Source organism: Sorghum bicolor, chromosome 1, assembly GCF_000003195.3.
Source record: "Sorghum bicolor cultivar BTx623 chromosome 1, Sorghum_bicolor_NCBIv3, whole genome shotgun sequence".
Taxonomy (NCBI): Eukaryota; Viridiplantae; Streptophyta; class Magnoliopsida; order Poales; family Poaceae; genus Sorghum; species Sorghum bicolor.
Window position 1 is genome coordinate 53,577,476 of NC_012870.2, and position 18,496 is coordinate 53,595,971.

General features: G+C 44.4%; 3 protein-coding genes across 6 annotated transcripts; all 3 read left to right on the forward strand.

Annotated features, from left to right (window-relative positions):
- On the forward strand, positions 1,032-3,677 carry LOC8083627 (protein NRT1/ PTR FAMILY 8.3). The gene is made up of 5 exons (XM_002464766.2): positions 1,032-1,211; positions 1,449-1,551; positions 1,658-1,875; positions 1,984-2,516; positions 2,637-3,677. The coding sequence occupies exons 1-5, from the start codon at positions 1,047-1,049 to the stop codon at positions 3,451-3,453; spliced, it is 1,836 nt and encodes a 611-aa protein (XP_002464811.2). The 5' UTR covers positions 1,032-1,046; the 3' UTR covers positions 3,454-3,677.
- Positions 8,574-12,454, forward strand: LOC8083629. 2 transcript variants are annotated; one of them, XM_021451455.1, is made up of 4 exons: positions 8,574-8,760; positions 8,840-8,899; positions 11,681-11,932; positions 12,012-12,454. In XM_021451455.1, the coding sequence occupies exons 2-4, from the start codon at positions 8,874-8,876 to the stop codon at positions 12,157-12,159; spliced, it is 426 nt and encodes a 141-aa protein (XP_021307130.1). In that variant the 5' UTR covers positions 8,574-8,760; positions 8,840-8,873; the 3' UTR covers positions 12,160-12,454. The 2 variants fall into 2 exon arrangements, with proteins under 2 accessions (XP_021307130.1, XP_021307129.1); XM_021451454.1 differs by lacking the exons at positions 8,574-8,760; positions 8,840-8,899 and adding an exon at positions 10,954-11,596 and having other exon boundaries at positions 12,012-12,453.
- Positions 12,697-15,262, forward strand: LOC110434707 (calcium-transporting ATPase 8, plasma membrane-type-like). Of its 3 annotated transcripts, none has more exons than XM_021459399.1 (5): positions 12,697-12,983; positions 13,405-13,659; positions 13,751-13,849; positions 14,253-14,363; positions 14,953-15,262. In XM_021459399.1, exons 2-5 carry the CDS (start codon positions 13,657-13,659, stop codon positions 15,121-15,123), a joined length of 384 nt encoding a protein of 127 aa, XP_021315074.1. In that variant the 5' UTR covers positions 12,697-12,983; positions 13,405-13,656; the 3' UTR covers positions 15,124-15,262. The 3 variants fall into 3 exon arrangements, with proteins under 3 accessions (XP_021315074.1, XP_021315080.1, XP_021315082.1); XM_021459405.1 differs by lacking the exon at positions 13,405-13,659 and adding an exon at positions 13,289-13,354 and having other exon boundaries at positions 12,698-12,983; XM_021459407.1 differs by lacking the exon at positions 13,405-13,659 and having other exon boundaries at positions 12,698-12,983.

Sequence of the window (18,496 nt, forward strand, 5' to 3'; positions counted from 1 at the left end):
GCATTTCCAAGATGAGTTGCATGTTAAATGTAATATTAATATGGGTGACTAAAGAAGAGATCAATTATAGTTTGGGTTAAACCCCAAACTTTTATCCAAGACTTCTTATATTTCAGTGTAAATGCTAATGATGTTTTAATTGAAACTTCAACCATTGTTACACAATGGTAGTGTTATGTGATTGTTTGATGAATGGATAGTTTCATGTCACTCAGCCACTAAAAAGATCTTGAAGAGGAGGTGCGGATAACACTATCATAAAGGCCCTGTTCGGTCAGGACTAAAACAGGAAAGATCTTGAAGAGGAGGTGTGGATAACACTCTCGTGAAGGCCCTACCCTATGTTGGTCAGGACTAAAACGGATTGGTTGGGAGGACGACACATGTGCTAGTCAGGCAGATATGGGAACAACACCCCTCATAGCCGGTCTTTCCCTGCACCCCCTTCTATGCCCACCGAGGTTAGAGAAGAAGAGGGAGGCATGGGCCGCTGCAACCCTAGCTGGAGTTGGAGAAGAAAGTGTGGGGTGTGCACTACTATAGAAATTTATACCGAGACGAGCAAAATGGGTTAACCAGGAAAGACATCATGTCTGCCTTGGTCTAAAGGTCTTTGAAGGGAGAAGAGGGAGCCGCACTAGATCCGTCGTCTCTGCTGCCGTATTTGGCCTTCGCATGCGCTACTGTCGCCGGATCTAGCATCCCTACCACCGGATCCGGCTTTCGCATGTGCCACATTCACCGGATCTAGCTTCCCACTTGTATCACCATCAGATCTGCGCTACTAAGCGAGGGAGAAGAGGGAGCCGCCATTGTATCAGGGCCTCCCACGTGCCACAATAGTTGGATGTGGACTCCACACGTGCGCGGCCACCGTGCCGCTCGGGGAGGGAGAAGAGGGAGAAACCGCCAGATCTGGCCACCTAAGTGCCCTGGCCACCCGAGTGCTGTTGCAGGGCTGCCGCAGGGGCCACGCTGCAGAATTGCATGGACCTCTCTTTTTATGAAGAATGCATTACTACTGAATACTGACGATTTGTCTGAAGATGACAGCACGTTTGTCCAGCTGGCTGCGCGCAGATGGACCATTATTTATAGGAAGTCCTTCGGAGAAGCAGGTGTGCAAGGATCCATATCCTTTCAACAACATTCCTCAAGCCATGGAAGCAGCAGATGAGGAGATGCCACTGATTCATTACCTATCTCCAGAGGTGATATTCCTTTTTGATCTTTTTCCAAAGTGCACAACGTAAAATGTTTCTTTTCATAATGCACATTGAACTTTAGTTCACAAAAAAAAATATATGGAAGAAAATGAATTCTTTTTTCCCTGAAATATATGCAGTAGTTATTTAGCGAAAGTAGTACTACTTTCTATGCTAGAAGCGTTACATTTAACTTTAGCTCTTCCAGTTTTACTGTCTTCTTCCATTATTGTCATCATTCAGGATGAAGCTTCACAATATACTAGCGACGGAACGCTTGACGTTAACGATCAGCCTGCTTTGAAGCAGCGCATCGGGAATTGGAGAGCATGCTTCATTATTTTAGGTAGGTTCTGCCTGCAATGAAGTTCTTACTACGACACACCAAAACTGAAATTACTACCCAAACAAGTAGATTTTTTACCTATTCAGTCTTGAAAATGTGCTACTAGGTACCGAGTTCACGGAATCCCTGGCATTTTTCGCTATATCAAAGAACCTAATCACCTATCTCATGAGTGAGCTCCACGAGCGCAATGTGGATGCCGCGAGGGATGTCTCTACCTGGATTGGCAGTTGCTTCCTCACACCTCTTATCGGAGCCTTCTTGGCCGACACATATTGGGGAGCATACAAGACGATAGTAGTCTTCCTCTTGGTCTACACCGTTGTAAGTTGCACCCATCTACGAATTACCCATCTTTTGACATTCAACCATGCATATGTTCCATCATGGAAGTCTGAACAATGGCTGTGTCCTGCTTGCATGGTCGATCAGGGGATGCTCACTCTGACGCTTTCTGCATGCCTCCCCTACGCCATGGATGATTCGCCACACAACGGTGGAATCCGTGGTGCCACAGCATACCTAGGGCTCTACCTTGTTGTCCTAGGCTCCGGAGGCATTAAGCCCTGCACGTCATCCCTTGGGGCCGAGCAATTCGACAGCACCGACATGACGGAGCGGGTGACCAAGGCTTCCTTCTTCAACTGGTACTACTTTTCCATCAACATTGGCTCACTGCTGTCAGGGACTGTGATCGTCTGGGTGCAAGAAAACATTGGATGGGGAGTCGGATTTGCCGTGCCGATGGTGTTCATGGTGTTTGGCCTGGCGGCGTTTGTCGCCGGTCGGAAGGTGTATAGGTACAAGAAACTGAGTGGGAGTCCTTTGACAAGGGTAGCCCAGGTGGTGGTTGCAGCTGTGAGGAACTGTCATCTCCAGTTGCCTGAGGATACGTCAGCCCTGCACCATGATACGTTTTTTCCAGCCGAGCCCAATTTCAAGACTGAGGCTGCCAGACAGTTCAGGTATTCGTGTCCAGTTATTGTTTTAATTTTCACCTCAAAGTTGCTCACTTGCTGCGAGTTTCAGTAATGAAAAATTCACTGAAATTTCACATGATTTACTTACGTACATCTGCTCTCCAGATTCTTTGACAAGGCTGCCATAATATTGCCCTGGACTGGCGAGAAGGGCACAGCAGCACCGTCGAGCCCATGGAGACTGTGCACGGTGTCCCAGGTGGAGGAGCTGAAGATGCTGCTCCGGATGTTGCCGGTCTGGGCAACCATGGTGCTCTTCTTCGCCGTCACATCGCAGATGTCATCGACATTCATCGAGCAGGGGGCGGCCATGGACGACCGCGTTGGCCCATTCACCTTTCCTCCGGCGTCCCTGGCAACTTTCGAAGTAATCAGCGTCATGGTCTGCATCCCCGTCTACGACGCCGTGCTGGTGCCGCTGGCCCGGCGTGTCACCGGCAACGACCGCGGCCTGTCACAGCTGCAGCGGCTCGGCGTCGGCCTCGCACTGTCCGTGATCGCCATGGTGTACGCGGCGCTGCTTGAGGCGAGGCGACTGGTCCTCGCGCAGGCCGACATGCCTGCGATGAACATCTTGTGGCAGGCACCGGTGTTCGCCGTGCTCGGCGCGGCGGAAGTGTTCGCCACCATCGGCATCCTCGAGTTCTTCTACGACCAGTCGCCGGACGGGATGAAGAGCCTCGGCAACGCGTTCGCGCAGCTCTCCATGGCGGCCGGGAGCTACTTCAACTCGGCTGTGCTCAGCGCTGTCGCGGCGACGACGACGGCGCGCGGCGTGGAGCCCGGGTGGATCCCCGACGACTTGAACGAGGGTCACCTGGACTATTTCTTCTGGATGATGGCTGCTCTGAGCATGGTAAACCTGTTGCACTTCGTGCACTACTCCATCCGATACAGAGGCAACAACAGGACAGCTTCTTGAGACTTCAACACGCACGGGACAACTACATTCCTGGAAGCCCAACCGAGTAGAGTAGAGTAAACTGTGTATAGTTTGCTGCTGCTCATGTTGGGGTCTTTTCAACCTTTAACTCTGAAATCAAGTAGAATCAAGAAAAAACTGCCATACAATTCGAAAAATCTGAAGTTTTTAACTGTAAAATATTGTAATACCACAATCATTTGAAATATATATTCTTTATTATCCACAATGCTATTTAGGATAGGACTCCGGGTATGATTGGGGTATGGTTGTGGGGTTCTTATTCTTACCCACAAGGGCAGTGGGCCAAGTGGCACAAGGAGATTCCAGACACGGAGATGAGGGTCGGTTATTGGATGTAGGGAGAAAGCGTAGGAGAGAAGGGCGAAGGTTAGGGATGGAGAGCATCATTGATTGTTGAGATACAGAGAAAATGTTTTCCAAACATGTACACCTTACCACGGCGCGGGGGCGACAACAGCTTAATTAGGTCGGATTATGGAATGAGCAGTCAGCGGTGCAAGGATCTGGGATTCGATCGAGATACTCCGAATTTCAGCTAATTCGTCCATTTCGGTTAGGTCCGAAACGAATTTTGTGCTTTAATTTCCGAAAATTCACCGAGAGGTGGGTGGCCGACAGTGAGGTTGCCGTCGAAGTAACCGGCGGCCATGGTGGGGTTGGACCGTTGGAGGTGGTGGCAGACAGAGAGGAGGAGCTAAGTTGCTGGGATTGGGATTAGAAAGGGCAGGAAAAGAGTGGCGGGTGTGGGAGACCAGTGGTGAGGTCCAGGGGCCTGGTGAGGTCGCTGGTGAGGTAACCAACTGCGGCAGGGAGGATAAGTCGTCGGGATTTAGATTAGGAAGGACAGGGAAGGAGTGGTGGGGGTGGGTCGCCGGTGGTGAGGTCGCTGGCAAAGTAGACAGCGGCCAAGGCGGGATCAGAGGTGGTGACGTGCAGGGAGGAGTAGTAAGATAATAAACAGGGTCTGAATGCTGCATCCATCCAAATGTCCAGGCGCTAGCTGTACCCTTTCTTATTTGGAAGATTTGGCCACACAACACTAGTTGATGATACATGTAGATCACTTAATACAAATGCCATCTCAAATGTCCTTCAAGGAACAGATTAATATTAACTAATTCGTACACTAGCGCTTGCTGTGCTATTAGTTTCATAGCTGAATGGCCAAATTAATTGACTGCAGAGAGATGAAATATACGTCAAATTGATATGTGATTAAGAGAGACATATCAGATATGGTCAAATCAAAGCATCGATAAAAGCAGTTGAAGCAGTAATAGCCTGATCATATTACTAATATAGGTGTGTGGAAACAAGTTCCAGACAGGGGTCCAGAAAAACGGCGCCCTATAGGCGAATAAGGTCGATGGGAGAGAGAAGATCCAGTCTGTTCCTGAGATGTGAAGCTAGAGAAGGTGCCAACTTCAAGCATGTTGCTACTGTGCGTTAGGTGATATGAACCATCATGATCTTGGGTAGGCCCAAAAGGTTCAAGATATACCCCTTAACACCTGTGTTCAAAGATAACATTAATAATAAGGGCCTATGTTCTAGATACCCTGGAATACATATGCTTGCTCTCCTGAAATAAATATTTTTGTCATTCGGAATGACGGAATCCATGAAACAAAGAGGGCACACTTAAGGCAATGTGTGAGACACTTCCTAACAGTAACAGCTCAAGATCTCGAAAAACAACTTCACTCTCAGATTTTCTAGCCAAACAAACTCTCCACCAATGATCCTTCAAAACATGGATCTATAGCTCCCACTACAAATCTGATAATCACTACCGACTTAGAAGCCCTCATCAATCCTGAAATCCGCACTGGCAAAGGATGACCGGCAGTGATGGGCCGGGGTGGTCTACCATTGCCAGGTGGCTGATTCAGCAATGGTATGTATAGGGCCTTGTTTAGTTCCCAAAAAATTTTACAAAATTTTTCAGATTTCCCGTCACATCGAATCTTTAGACACATGCATGAAATGTTAAATATAGACAAAAATAAAAACTAATTACACAGTTTGGTCGAAATTGACGAGACGAATCTTTTGAGCCTAGTTAGTCCATAATTGGACAATATTTGTCAAATACAAACGAAAAAGCTACAGCGTCGATGTTGCAAAATATTTTGGAACTAAACAAGGCCTAGATCACTGCCGGTTCGGAGCACAGTGATATTTGTAGCCGGACATTGGTCTTAAAACTGGTGATACGGTGAGTTCACTGCCGGCTGGCTTAGGCCATGATCCGACGGTGATACTCATGACGCTACTTAATGATCAATGCACACCCGGCAGTAAATTGTTGAGTGCAGGTCCAATTCCATACTCGAAAATTCTTACTTCTCACACACTGCAAACAATTCTCACATGGTATAAAACATTATATATATATATATATAGGGAAATTATATATATATATATATATATATATATATATATATATATATATAATAACCACAAAGGACAAAATAACTTAATATATAGATAGATACATAATGAAGTTCTTGCAAACCAAGGTCTAGTCATTACTTAGTCTCTTACATCACTTGCTCAAATATTAACAAATCAAAGTATCTTATCAGTACTGATGAACACAACCAACTATCCTCACACAGCGCTTACTAGTCTCTATGACTTTGAAAAATGAGGTAGTCCGTGTAGCGAGCATCCCCCATTGTGTAGCCAAACACATCAGTTATGTAGATTAATGAATGAATAAGTGCACTCTCTCTTGCCTCAAAGGAACGAGCACACACTACAGGAAAACTGGGCTTTGCCGACTGCTAAAAGACTTTGCCACCTGCCAAAGACAGGGCAGTCGGCAAACATTCTCTTTGCCGACTGCTTCTAAAAGCAGTCGGCAAAGGATTCTTTGCCGACTGTCCAACTATTCTGGCAGGTGGCAAAGAAAGGCAGTCGGCAAAGACGTCCTTTGCCGACTGCCTAGCAGGTGGCAAAGAAAGGCAGGTGGCAAAGGTGGCTGCCTGGCAGATGGCAAAGAAAAGCTGGTGGCAAAGGTGACGGGCAGCTGACGGCACCCACCTCCGTCCCCTTTGCCACCTGCCAAGCCGTTAGGTAGTCGGCAAAGATAAAATTTTTTATTTTTGAAATTTGAATTCAGGTTTTAGACATTCGATGTCGTCACTTGCTCCAAACTTTCTCAAACTTTTTTCATAGCCTCCACATACAATAAGAGTGAACCTTATAAACTTTCGTGATTTTATGACCCTTTTTTGCTATATTTTGTAAATTAATTTCTTTTAATTGTATTTTCCACCACAGAATCCTACTTTGAACTGCAGATGCATCAAATAATGAAACTTAGCCATTCGAAAAATGATATTCATGTTGGAGAGTCTATTTTAAGGTCGTTTCCCGAAACTCACCCAAAATTTTGATGTCTTTATCCACGGAACATGACCATCCACGTGTGTTAGAGGTGATTTTTAATTATATAAAATTCAAACAAAGTCGGAAAATTACGAAACTTGACGAGGTGTCATGTTATCACATGTGGAAGCTACAAAAAAAATTGAGAAAGTTTGGAGCAAGTTGCAGTATCAGATGAATAAAACCCAGACATTTCCAATATGATCACATGTGATCACATGCGCAAGTGTTTGGGTTTTGTACATCTGACATCACAACTTGCTCCAAATTTTTTCAAATATTTATCATAGGCTCCTCATGTGATAACATGACACCTCAATAAGTTTCGTAATTTTCTGATTTCGATTGAGTTTTATATAATTAAAAATCACTTGTACCGCATTTGGATGATCATGTTATGTGGACAAGGACTTCAAAATTTTGGGTCAGTTTTTGGATATGGTCTAAAAATACATTATTCGACATGAATATCATTTTTCGAATGCCTAGGTTTCATTATTTTATGTACCTGCAGTTCAAAGTAGAATTATATAGCGGAAAAATCAATTTAAAGAAATTAATTAATGAAATATAGCAAAAAGAGTCAAAAAATCACAAAACTTTTTGAGGTTTAATGTTATCACATGTGGAAGCTATAAAAAAAATTTAAGAAAGTTTAGAGTAAGTTACAGTATCAGATGAACAAAATCCAAACATTTCCAATATGATCACATATGATCATATATTGAAGTGTTTGGGTTTTGTACATCTAACATCACAGTTTGCTCCAAAAATTTTCAAATTTTTATCATAGGCTCCCCATGTGATAACATGACACCTCAACAAGTTTCGTAATTTTCTGATTTCGATTGAGTTTTATATAATTAAAAAATCACTTGTACCGCAATTGGATGATCATGTTCTGTGGACAAGGACTTCAAAATTTTGGGTCAGTTTTTGAATATGGTCTAAAAATACATTATTCGACATGAATATCATTTTTCGAATGCCTAGGTTTTATTATTTTATGCACCTCCAGTTCAAAGTAGAATTATGTAGCGGGAAAATCAATTTAAAGAAATTAATTAATGAAATATAGCAAAAGGAGTCAAAAAATCACAAAACTTTTTTAGATGTCATTTTATCAAATCTGGAGTCTATAATAAAAATTTCAAAAAATTTTAAGCAAGTTGAGGCTGCAAATAAATTGGAAAAAAAAGGTTTGCCGACTCCTCTAATTTTAGGCGGTCGGCAAAAGGTTTTTGTAATTAAAATATATCGTGCCTTTGCCGACTGCCTTGCCTAGTAGCAGTCGGCAAAGGACTTTAACCTAAAAGCCCAGCCCATATCCATGCCGACCTTTTATTTTGTAAAAAAAAATACACGCAGCGCAACGCCGCATCCAGCGCGCCCCACGCCCGCATCGAGCGCGACTCCGGCCCGCACGCAGCGCAGCGCCGCCGCCGCAGTCCCGCGGGACATATAACTTTTTACCAACATTAAGTTTGGCACCTCTCCAAATACCAGCTTTAGAATGGTAAATACATTTTTACCACCAAAACTACACATTGGATACAAATATACCATATTTGCCTTTGTGGCAGTCCACATCAGCTGGCCAGCGTGGAAGACGAAGGGGAAAAGACCTCCCTGCCCTCCTTCTATTTCGGCTACGCATCGGATATCTTCCGTCGCGCTCGCGAGTCGCGACCGCGCCCCTCGGTCCGAAACCGTCGCTCGCGACCGCGCCCTCCCCCGCGCCCCTCGTTCCACCGCCCGCGACCCTGGGGCCTGGGCGCCGCCGCGCCGCCGCCGGTCGCCAGGACGTCACCACGCGCCTGCCCCTCCCCCTCCGCCTGGTCCTGAGCCCCACGGCTGTCCGCAACGGTCGCCTGGAATGGAGTAAAGGTACTGCACGGCTATCTCTACTAGTTTAGGGTTAGGGTTCGTCGATCTGGTTTGATTTATGTCATTCTCCCCTTCGTAGGTTGTTGTTCTATCAGTTTTGAGGACAAGAAACAATGGATTCGAGTGGCTGTCCCTTTTGGTAAGTTGAATCAGTCTCTCCTACTACAGTCTGACATGGTCAATCTCCTCTAACTTGTTGATTTATTTCCTATTAATGCACTATGTTAGGATTGATCATGACAACGCGTTTAAATTAGTTGTTTCTGTGGGTTCTTATGTTGCTGATGGTGAGTATGGGCTAGTAGAGATGTCTAATTCAGAGTATGAGTTGTGGCTGGATATAACTGGGCAGTATACTCTTCAGAAATTTGCTGATGACATGGCCACAAAAATTATATGGGGGCCAACACAAAAACTATCAGTTTGGGTAATTGACAGTGATAGTGGTTCTAAATGGAGTGTGAGAAGGGATGAGCATTTTCAGCAAATTATAAAGGATTGCAGGGCACAAAGGGTTGCTTTTCTTGAAGTAAATGTTGTCAGTAAATCTGCATTCTCTGGTAATGCTACTTCTTCTCATAGATGGGGATCTGGTGGACCTTCTGGTGTCACTACTGGTGAAGGCAGTGGAGTTCCTGGAATTTTAGGTGGTAGTGGTTTTAATTCACCTGATATTGCATAGGGTACAGGTGATACATATACTTCACCACCCCCATCTATGCCTCCTGATGTACCAGAGCCGGTTGATTGGGACGATCTGATCATACATCAAGATGAAAATAATGATGGTGATGCTACTGCAGCTGTTGATGAAGATATATTATATGAGGCAATGGGATTTAGGGCATGGGATGAGAGTGCAGAAGATGCAGCCATACCTATCCCTGTAATAACAGCTGAAATGCAACAAGATATGAATGAAGCAGCTGTCCCAGTGGATGACAATGTACCAGAGGAGCCTTTGATTCATTGGGACAGGGCTAATCCCGATTTGTCTGTGGGAATTACTTATCCTTCCATGAAAGATCTGAGGCTAGCAGTGAAACAATATGCCATAGTAGAGAAGTTTGAACTTGGTACTGCTCATTCTGACAAGAAAAGGTACAGGGTACACTGTGCTGCTGCTGGATGCCCTTGGTTTCTTAGAGCTAAGACACAACATGATAAGAGTGTCAGGGTATAATTTCTTGTTTTGAATCTTTTTGCACTTATGCAATCGTTTTGTGTCTCTTTTTACTTATGCAAGCTTTTTTTTCCCTATTTACCTATGTAGGCTTTTTTTGTCATTTTGCAGGTGCAGATAAATAACGGCAAACACACTTGTCCTTCTACATCTAGAGTCCCTGGTAATACAATGGCTTCTCAGGCTTGGGTGGCAGAGAGGGCTATTCCCCTACTCAAGAAAAAGCCTAGCATGGGTGTCAGAGAATTACAGGAAGCCCTCCAAGACAAGTATAGCATTGACATCAACTATCAGACTGTACTGTATGGTAAAAAAGGGCATATGACAAGCTTTTTGGGAATTTTGATGATTCATTTGATTGGTTGTACAGATTCAAGGCAGAGGTTGAGATGAGATCACCTGGAAGTATATTAGAGATAGATACAGAGACTGTGGATGATAAGGTTCATTTCAAAAGGTTTTTCTGTTGTTTCAAGGCTGCAATTGATGGTTTCAGAAATGGTTGCAGACCCTACATAAGTATAGACTCAACACATTTGAATGGACTTTGGAATGGACAGTTGCCTGCAGCTCAAGCCTTGGATGGACATAATTGGATGTACCCTTTGGCTTTTGGACTTTTTGACTCTGAGACTAAGGACAACTGGACATGGTTTATGGAGCAACTGAGAAAGGCAATAGGACCTATGGAGAACTTAGCTGTTTGCACTGATGCTTGCAAGGGCCTTGAAGCTGCAGTTGCCAAGATTTTTCCAAATTGTGAACAGAGGGAGTGCTTCAGGCATTTGATGGAAAACATGAAGAAGTCCTACCGTGGAGAAGTTTATGCCAAGAACATGTGGTCAGCAGCTAGAGCATATACACCACACAAGTACAAGTATTTCTTTGAGAAGGTAGCAGATGCTAGCCCTGAAGCTATTGATTGGCTCAACAAAAATCACAAGCTACTATGGGCAAGAAGCAAGTTCAGTTCAGAAATAAAATGTGATTACATCAACAATAATTTGGCTGAGTCATGGAATTCTTGGATCAAGGAGCACAAAGATCTACCTGTTCACTGCTTGGCTGATGCAATTAGGGAGCAGACACTCATTCTTTTTGCAAAAAGGAGGAAAATAGCTAGAGCATTGCCTCCTGGAATTCTGCCTGCAATCATCCATCAGCTAAATGCAGCTTCAAAGGGTTTGGACCATCTAAAAGTGACTAAAGGGTACCAAGAGGAGGCAGAAGTGACTGAGATCTACAAAGATGAAGAGGTTAGGAGGCATGTTGTATATCCAACACAACATATATGTACCTGTAGAGAGTGGCAAGTGACTGGGAAGCCTTGCCCTCATGCATTGGCTCTAATCACAACCCAGAGGCAACCCAATATGGGCATGTATGTGCACAACTACTACTCAGTTGAGAAGTTCCAGGCTGCATATAATGGGATCATTCCTAGCATCACAGATAGAACACAGTGGCCACAGGTGGACAAGGGATTCAAATTGTTGCGACCAAATCAAATGAAGAAGAGAGAGCCAGGCAAACCGAGGAAGAAAAGGATACTAGCTGCTTCTGAGAGAAGTGGAAAAGCAACAAGACAGGTTAGATGCCCTGAATGTCTAGAATATGGCCACAGGAAGGGAAGCTGGAAGTGTTCAAAAAGTGGTACTAAGAAAAGGTAATTAGTTGCCTATACTGTAATATTTAGTTATAAGTGTTAAACATTGACCCTAGCAAAATGCCTTGTAGGAAAAGAACAAAAAAAACAGCCCCAAAACCTGGAAGAAAGAAGAGCAAGGTCGACCCTACCCCTACTGGAGGCGACACACCAAGAACAAGGTTAGCACTGGCTAGAGAAGCTGCAATTCAGGCAGCAAGGGAGGCAGAGGAGGCAGCAGCAAAGGCTGCAGCAGCAGCTGAAGCTGCAGCAGCCGCGGAGATACAAGTCATACCTCCACTTCAGATTGAGCAACCACAACCATCATCACCTGCAGCTAGAAGGTATGCCATAGTTGCAAATAAAAATTTATCCAAAACATACTGTTGCGTATGACAATGTGTCTCCCATATTTTTGGTTAGGCATATTTGTTGGGACCTGCAAGTAGGCAATGAGGTGGATGAAACAGCAACAACATCACATGAACCACCTACTAAAAAGATGACACCAAGGAGGAAGATCCTTGCTACAAGGAAGAAGAAGAGTCCAGCAAAGAATGTCAAAAAGTGACTGCACTTTTCAGCAAGACTAGGGAGATCTATTTTGGTTGTGCAATGAACAAAGTTGTAACTTTTGATGCATGTGTGGTCAGTCCACTAAACAATTTGTGTGTCCAGAACAATTTGTGTATGGCCTTGAACTAGTTGTGTGTGGCCGTGAACTATTTGTGGGCACAAGTAGCACAAAACATGCATGTGTGATGTCCAGACTAGTTGTAAAATGGCTAGAACTATGGTCTGAATTTTTAATTATGGTTTAAATGTGATCATCTGTGAACCTGAAGGCCATATGGTTTAAATGTTATCTGCGTAGCAAAATAGGAGGGCAGGGAGGTCTTTTCCCCTTAGTCTTCCACGCTGGCCAGCTGATGTGGACTGCCACAAAGGCAAATATGGTATATTTGTATCTAATGTGTAGTTTTGGTGGTAAAAATGTATTTACCATTCTAAAGCTGGTATTTGGAGAGGTGCCAAACTTAATGATGGTAAAAAGTTATATATCCCCAGTCCCGCCGTCGGCCGCGCCCCGGCCGCCTCCCCTGCGCCCTGCGCTCGCACCTCCCCTGCGCCCTGCGCTCGCACCCGCGCCTCCTCCCCTGCCGTTGACCGCCCGCCCGCCTGCCCGCTTCGATCCGGCCGCTTCGGTCCGCTTCGGTCCGGCCGCTCCGGCCCCAGCCGCTTCGGTCGCCCGACCGCCCGCCCGCCCGGCTGCTTCGGTCCGGCCGCTCCGGCAGCCCCGCCGCGCCGCGCCCCAGTCCTCGAGGATCCGCTCCTTGTGGCTGCCGGATCTACAGGGCGTCGGGGGAGAACCCCTCTGTCACAGTGCGTTTCGAGGTACGTTGTGTTGTTGTTCCTCGTGTTCGTGTGCCGTGTGATTACCTTGCATTGGATCGTCATCATTCATGGACTCTTGTTTTGGTTAACTAGACGAAGCTAAGTTCCATATTACTAGAGCTGCTATACTGCGAGCGTCTGCTAGTGTTGATGGGGTGCCGTGCTGTTTGCCGATTCGATGCTCGAATAGCTCGATCGCATGCAGCTAGCTAGGCTGGCCGCGCACTGAATTAATTTGGGATCTAATAATAATACTCCAGTTTTTGGCAAATCAAATCCAAGTTAGTATGGTTCCCTATTTTTAGGATGGAGGACATGTGGAAGTTACTGGCTCACCAATTGAAAAAGCGATTCTTTCTTGGGGCCTTATGGTAATACTCAGTATACACTCATTTATTTTGCATTATCTCCTGCATTTCAGAAATCGCACAACATCAGAGGGTGTTCCATCTCAGTACCAGTTTCAGACATACATGGACACAAACATATGGACGAACAGAACTCTTCTGTGGACGAACAGATTTCAACACCGAATTGAACAAAATAGTGTCGAGTACCAACAATCTACTGAACCAAAACAGTCACTGTCAAATGAGGATAGCACTAGGCAGCAGCTAGTACACAGATCTGAAGTCTAGTATCTTAGCCACTAGTTACACTTCCAAAACGAGGCATGGTGAAATTTGAATTGATACTCAGTATACACTCATTTATTTTGCATTATCTACTTCGATTTATTTTATTGATTTGACAGTTTAACTGTATAGATTGGTATGGACTTCAAGGATGTGAGATCAAAATCTTCAGTTCTTCATGTTCTCCCATTCAGTTCAGAGAAGAAGCGTGGTGGTGTGGTTTTGAAAGTGGTAAGCTTATTCCATGTACTAAAAAATTCTGAATGAAATAATCTGTTGTCCAACAAGAAATTATCATGTCTATTATCAATTGTTTTATAGTGGAACTAATAAGGACATAAAACTATATACTTTTTTTTGAACGAACATAAAACTAACTTGGTTCTGTGTAAATTTGAATTTTGCTATTATTTTCACTTGGTTCTGTGCATTTGGATAATCTACCACATTTTCTTCTGACCCTGACAATATTGGGGTTTCTTTCCTTCTCTGTTTGGATCTTCTTTATATGTAAATATGCCTATTAGTTCTATCCTGAATGCTTGTCATGGCGACGATATCTGTGTGGTGAGAATCTTTCCTACTCCCTTTTAGATTGCCTTACCCCACTACTCTTTTGTTTGTGTATTTGCAGTCAGATACAGAGGTTCACATTCATTGGAAAGGGGCAGCGGAGGTACTATTAGCATCTTGCAGAAGCTGGCTTTCTACTGATGGTTCTGTTCAGCCAATGAATTCCATCAAGGTAAATGAGAAGTTATTAAGAGTGTAATGATGCAGAAACTTGTTCTTAGTGTTTTCTACCCATTTATATGCCACTGTAGATTCCATTTATTATTAAAATTACTATAATATACTTAAATACTTATAAAATATATATTTTCCACTTATATATGATTGGATTTCAATACAACACATCATTGTATACAATGGTTGATAAGACTTACATAGCATTGTACCTTTGGTGTCATGGTGGAGTTGTTGGTCCAAATCCTAGCGCACACAATTTTAAAGAATAACTAGCTGTGTGCATCCCTGATTAGTGCAAAGGTTGCAAATTATCTCCATTATCTAAAATTCCACCTACTTAGAGCTCCATATAAGACCCTGACACCCTGTTTACTCATCAAAATGTTTTACTATGATCTGTGGCAAATTTGGAGCTACTGTTATCCATGACAAAGAAGGCTCAAGTTAAATTGGATGTAGCTGGACTATAATGATGCTTTCTGCTGAAAATTTATGGTTCTCCTTTGTTTCATAATGCAACTAGCGAACATTTGTGATGCCTTTTATTTTAATTAATAACATGTCATTACTATTGCTCGATTCAGACTCTTGGCGATGCAATCCTTGTGGCCTTTGTGGCCAGCTGGGAGCTCTTCACACCACGGTGGCGACGGGTCACAGGACGCGTGACTGGCTATGTGGTTCTTCTACTTTGTAGGACGTTTGATGTTTGTTTTGCCACCATGTTGGATGTTTCATGTTGGATGCTCGATTAGTATGATTTGTTGGATGAGGACTTGTTGGACTCATTTATTATGGTTTATGTGTGATGTATATGTAGATTTGTGTGATATATATGTGGATTTGTGTGATATATGTGAATTCCAGTTATATAATCATATTTGTGATGCAAAATAAAAAAACAAGCCAAAATTTTACTTATTCCAGCTTTGCCACCTGCCACGTGGAAAGCAGGTGGCAAAGCTGGAATCTCATGAGAGTCCTTTGCCATCTGCCAAGAAAGGCAGTCGGCAAAGAGCCCTTTGCCACCTGCTAAGAAAGGCAGTCGGCAAAGAGCTCCGTCATCTTACAACGACGTTCGTTCCCTTTGCCGACTGCTTTCCTCTTGGCAGGTGGCAAAGGTTTCTTTGCCGATGAATTCTTTGCTGGGTGTTCTTTGCCGACTGCCACGTGTAAAGAAGTTGGCAAAGCCTTTGTCACTTGTTTTAGGGCTTTTGTCGACTGCTTTTGGTAGTCGGCAAAGAACGGAATTCTAGTAGTGACATGGTCTACCATAGAATGAACAAGCTAGAGGCACTGCAAATAGGTCACCACCTGCAATAAAATTTGCGTAACCCCTGCAAATAGGTCACCACCTGCAATAAAATTTGCGTAACCCCTGCAATCCTTCTGTCATGGTCCTTGAACCTGCATAGTGTCAGCAGTACCCGAGTTTCTTCACCATTTGGAGGGTACCACTACCGGATTCCAGTCCTTTGCCAAGAGCCTCGAGCGCTCGACAAAGGGTCAAACACGCTCGGCAAATGTTTTGCTGAGAGCGGCTCTCGGCAAAGAACCACCGGCAAACAAGCTACTGGGAAAGAAGAGTTTGCCGAGAGCTGCTCTCGGTAAAGTTTTTGGCGAGCACATGGAGTCCACTTCTGGGCAAACTATAGCTCTCGGCGAACGTGAGCGCTAGTAACGGCAAAACGACCGTTAACGGTTAGTTCTGACAACTATTCAAACTCCTTTGCCGAGAGCGCCGCTCGGCAAAGATTTTTTTAAAAAAAATAAAAAAGAATTGCATCCGAGCTGGTTTGAAAAAATTATTTTTTACTGAGGTTTGCTGAGAGTCCAGCGCTCGGCAAAGACGACGTTTGCCGAGAGCCCAGCTCGGCAGAGACTTAAAAAATAAAAAAAGTTTCTACCATTTTTTTACTAGTCTTTGCCGAGAGCCTGGCGCTCGGCAAAGTGACTCTTTGCCGAGAGCCTGCCTTCCAGGCGCTCGACAAAGGTCGCAACTTTGCCAAGAGCCGCGCAGTCCCAGCTCTCGGCAAATCGTTAGCTCTCGGCAAAGTCTCCAGAGAGCTTTTTTTAAACTCTGTTTTTGTTTCCAACTGTTATTCACAGATAAAACATATATTAACAATTACCAAATACAACACAACCAACTCAAAGGGCAAACCAACACGTCCATCACATATAATCACAAAGTATCACAATATCCACACCAACATATCCATCACATTATCTCAATATATCACAAAGTATCTCAAAGTATCACAACATCCACAAGTTCAATGCAGCCAAGCATCCCAATTCGCCCCTCTTGGAGGCAGCTGCTACGACGACAGAGGCGGACGTGGTGGATATCCATACCCCGACCCACTCGATAGCGGCTGAAGCGACAGAAGCGGTGGATTTGCTGACCCTTCGGACGGAGGCACCTCATTCGAACCCGCCGATTGAACCTACACAAAGGAGAAGAAAAATAGTACTTATACTAAGGCATAAAATTGTAATCTAGGCTTAGTAAAGTTAAAAATTTGCAGAACTAGTTATAAAATTGTAATCTAAGCCCTGTGCCCCCTGAGGCGAAGCAGTAGTAGAGGTAGGCGTTGGCGAGTGGGAACGGGTGCGGCGCCGACAGCGCTAGGTGGTGCACGTAGAGGTAGGGGCAAGGGAACGATGCCACAAAGGGGTTGAGCTACGTGGCGACCATGGCGGCTACGCGCGTGCCAAGGACCGACGACGGAGAGGGCTACAAGGAAGGAAGGGACTCACTCGCTCAGAGTCGGACGAGGCGAAGCGCGGCCACGTTCGCTAGAGCCGTGGTTTGCGGTCGGCCGACCGGCTTTATAGAGCACGGCAAGGCAAAAGGGGCCCGAAGTGGGTCGGGTGTTGGTGGCGGGCTTGGACGAAGCTTTTTGTCTTACTGTTCAGCCAAGAGTCCATCCAAGAGATATATAAAAAGGAGGTGAGGAGGGGAGGAGGCCGGAGCCAAAGACGAGTGCTGTCGTGGACACGTAGCATTGGAGAGAGAAAAAAGTAATTGCAACATTTTTAATTGGAGAGAGTATACTATACAACACCCACTGTTCAAATTTGTAATTAATTAATTATATATAGCAAATAATTACAAAACTAGACAAAAAATTAATATTGAACAACATGTAGTATGTGTAAAGAGAAAAAAGTTTGGAGCAAATGAAAAAATAAATAAATAAATTTTATTGGAGAGAGTAAGGAAAAGAGAAACATATGCATGCACATGAAATATGGATAGCCTCTTTGCTGAGAGGGGCGCTGGGCAAAGAGTTTTGCCGAGAGCCTTGACGGCGGGGCTCTCGGCAAAGATCTTACGTCGTGAGTCAAAGTGATGGCGGCAGCTCTTTGCCGAGAACTGCCTTTTGTCGAGAGCTCAGCTCACGACAAAGACCCAATTTACCGTGCACCTTTCTTTACCGAGAGGCCCTCTCGCCAAAATGACCAAATTCGCCGAGCGCTTTTGTTTGCTGAGTTTCTGGCCCACGATAAGTCGTTCCTTTGCTGACAGCCCTTCTTTGCCGAGCGTCGCCCTCGGCAAATGTCTTGTTCGTCGAGAGCCCGTGTTTTTGCTCTCAGCAAACACAACGGCTCTCGGCAAAAGGCTAGTTTTCCGGTAGTGTACACAGTACAAGTCAAATCATGAAAATGAACCTGCAAGTGGTATCATGCAACAAATAATATGTTAGCAATGTTGAATGGAAAATTAATATATATACACGTGTGAGCACCACTCCCATTATACCGCATATGCGTTGTTGTCCCTAGTAACTGACGCGCAAAGAAAAAAAAACAGCTCACTAACTGATGCCACGTGCAATGCCCTAGCCTGAGGCCTTGTTTACTTCCACCCAAAAACATAAAATTTTTCAAAATTTTCCGTCACATCGAATCTTTAGACGCATGCATGAAGTACTAAATATAGACGAAAATAAAAACTAATTGCACAGTTTGATCGGAATTGACGAGACGAATCTTTTGAGCCTAGTTAGTCCATAATGGAACAATAATTACCACAAACAAACGAAAGTGCTACAGTGTCACGAAATGTTTTTGTTCAGAACTAAACAAGGCCTAAAGCTGAAGGACAAAAGAATTGATGTC

What these genes read in the sequence shown, in the direction of transcription:
- LOC110434707 (XM_021459399.1), top strand. An exon ending in GTGGTGTGGTTTTGAAAGTG is followed by an intron (nt 13,850 to 14,252) that starts GTAAGCTTATTC and finishes GTGTATTTGCAG; the next exon opens with TCAGATACAGAGGTTCACAT. An exon ending in AGCCAATGAATTCCATCAAG is followed by an intron (nt 14,364 to 14,952) that starts GTAAATGAGAAG and finishes TGCTCGATTCAG; the next exon opens with ACTCTTGGCGATGCAATCCT.
- LOC8083627 (XM_002464766.2), top strand. Translation starts at nt 1,047, where the DNA reads ATGACAGCACGTTTGTCCAGCTGGCTGCGCGCAGATGGACCATTATTT. An exon ending in AGCATGCTTCATTATTTTAG is followed by an intron (nt 1,552 to 1,657) that starts GTAGGTTCTGCC and finishes ATGTGCTACTAG; the next exon opens with GTACCGAGTTCACGGAATCC. An exon ending in TCCTCTTGGTCTACACCGTT is followed by an intron (nt 1,876 to 1,983) that starts GTAAGTTGCACC and finishes ATGGTCGATCAG; the next exon opens with GGGATGCTCACTCTGACGCT.
- LOC8083629 (XM_021451454.1), top strand. Translation starts at nt 11,547, where the DNA reads ATGTCTAGAATATGGCCACAGGAAGGGAAGCTGGAAGTGTTCAAAAAG. An exon ending in CTGGAAGTGTTCAAAAAGTG is followed by an intron (nt 11,597 to 11,680) that starts GTACTAAGAAAA and finishes AATGCCTTGTAG; the next exon opens with GAAAAGAACAAAAAAAACAG. An exon ending in TCATCACCTGCAGCTAGAAG is followed by an intron (nt 11,933 to 12,011) that starts GTATGCCATAGT and finishes ATTTTTGGTTAG; the next exon opens with GCATATTTGTTGGGACCTGC.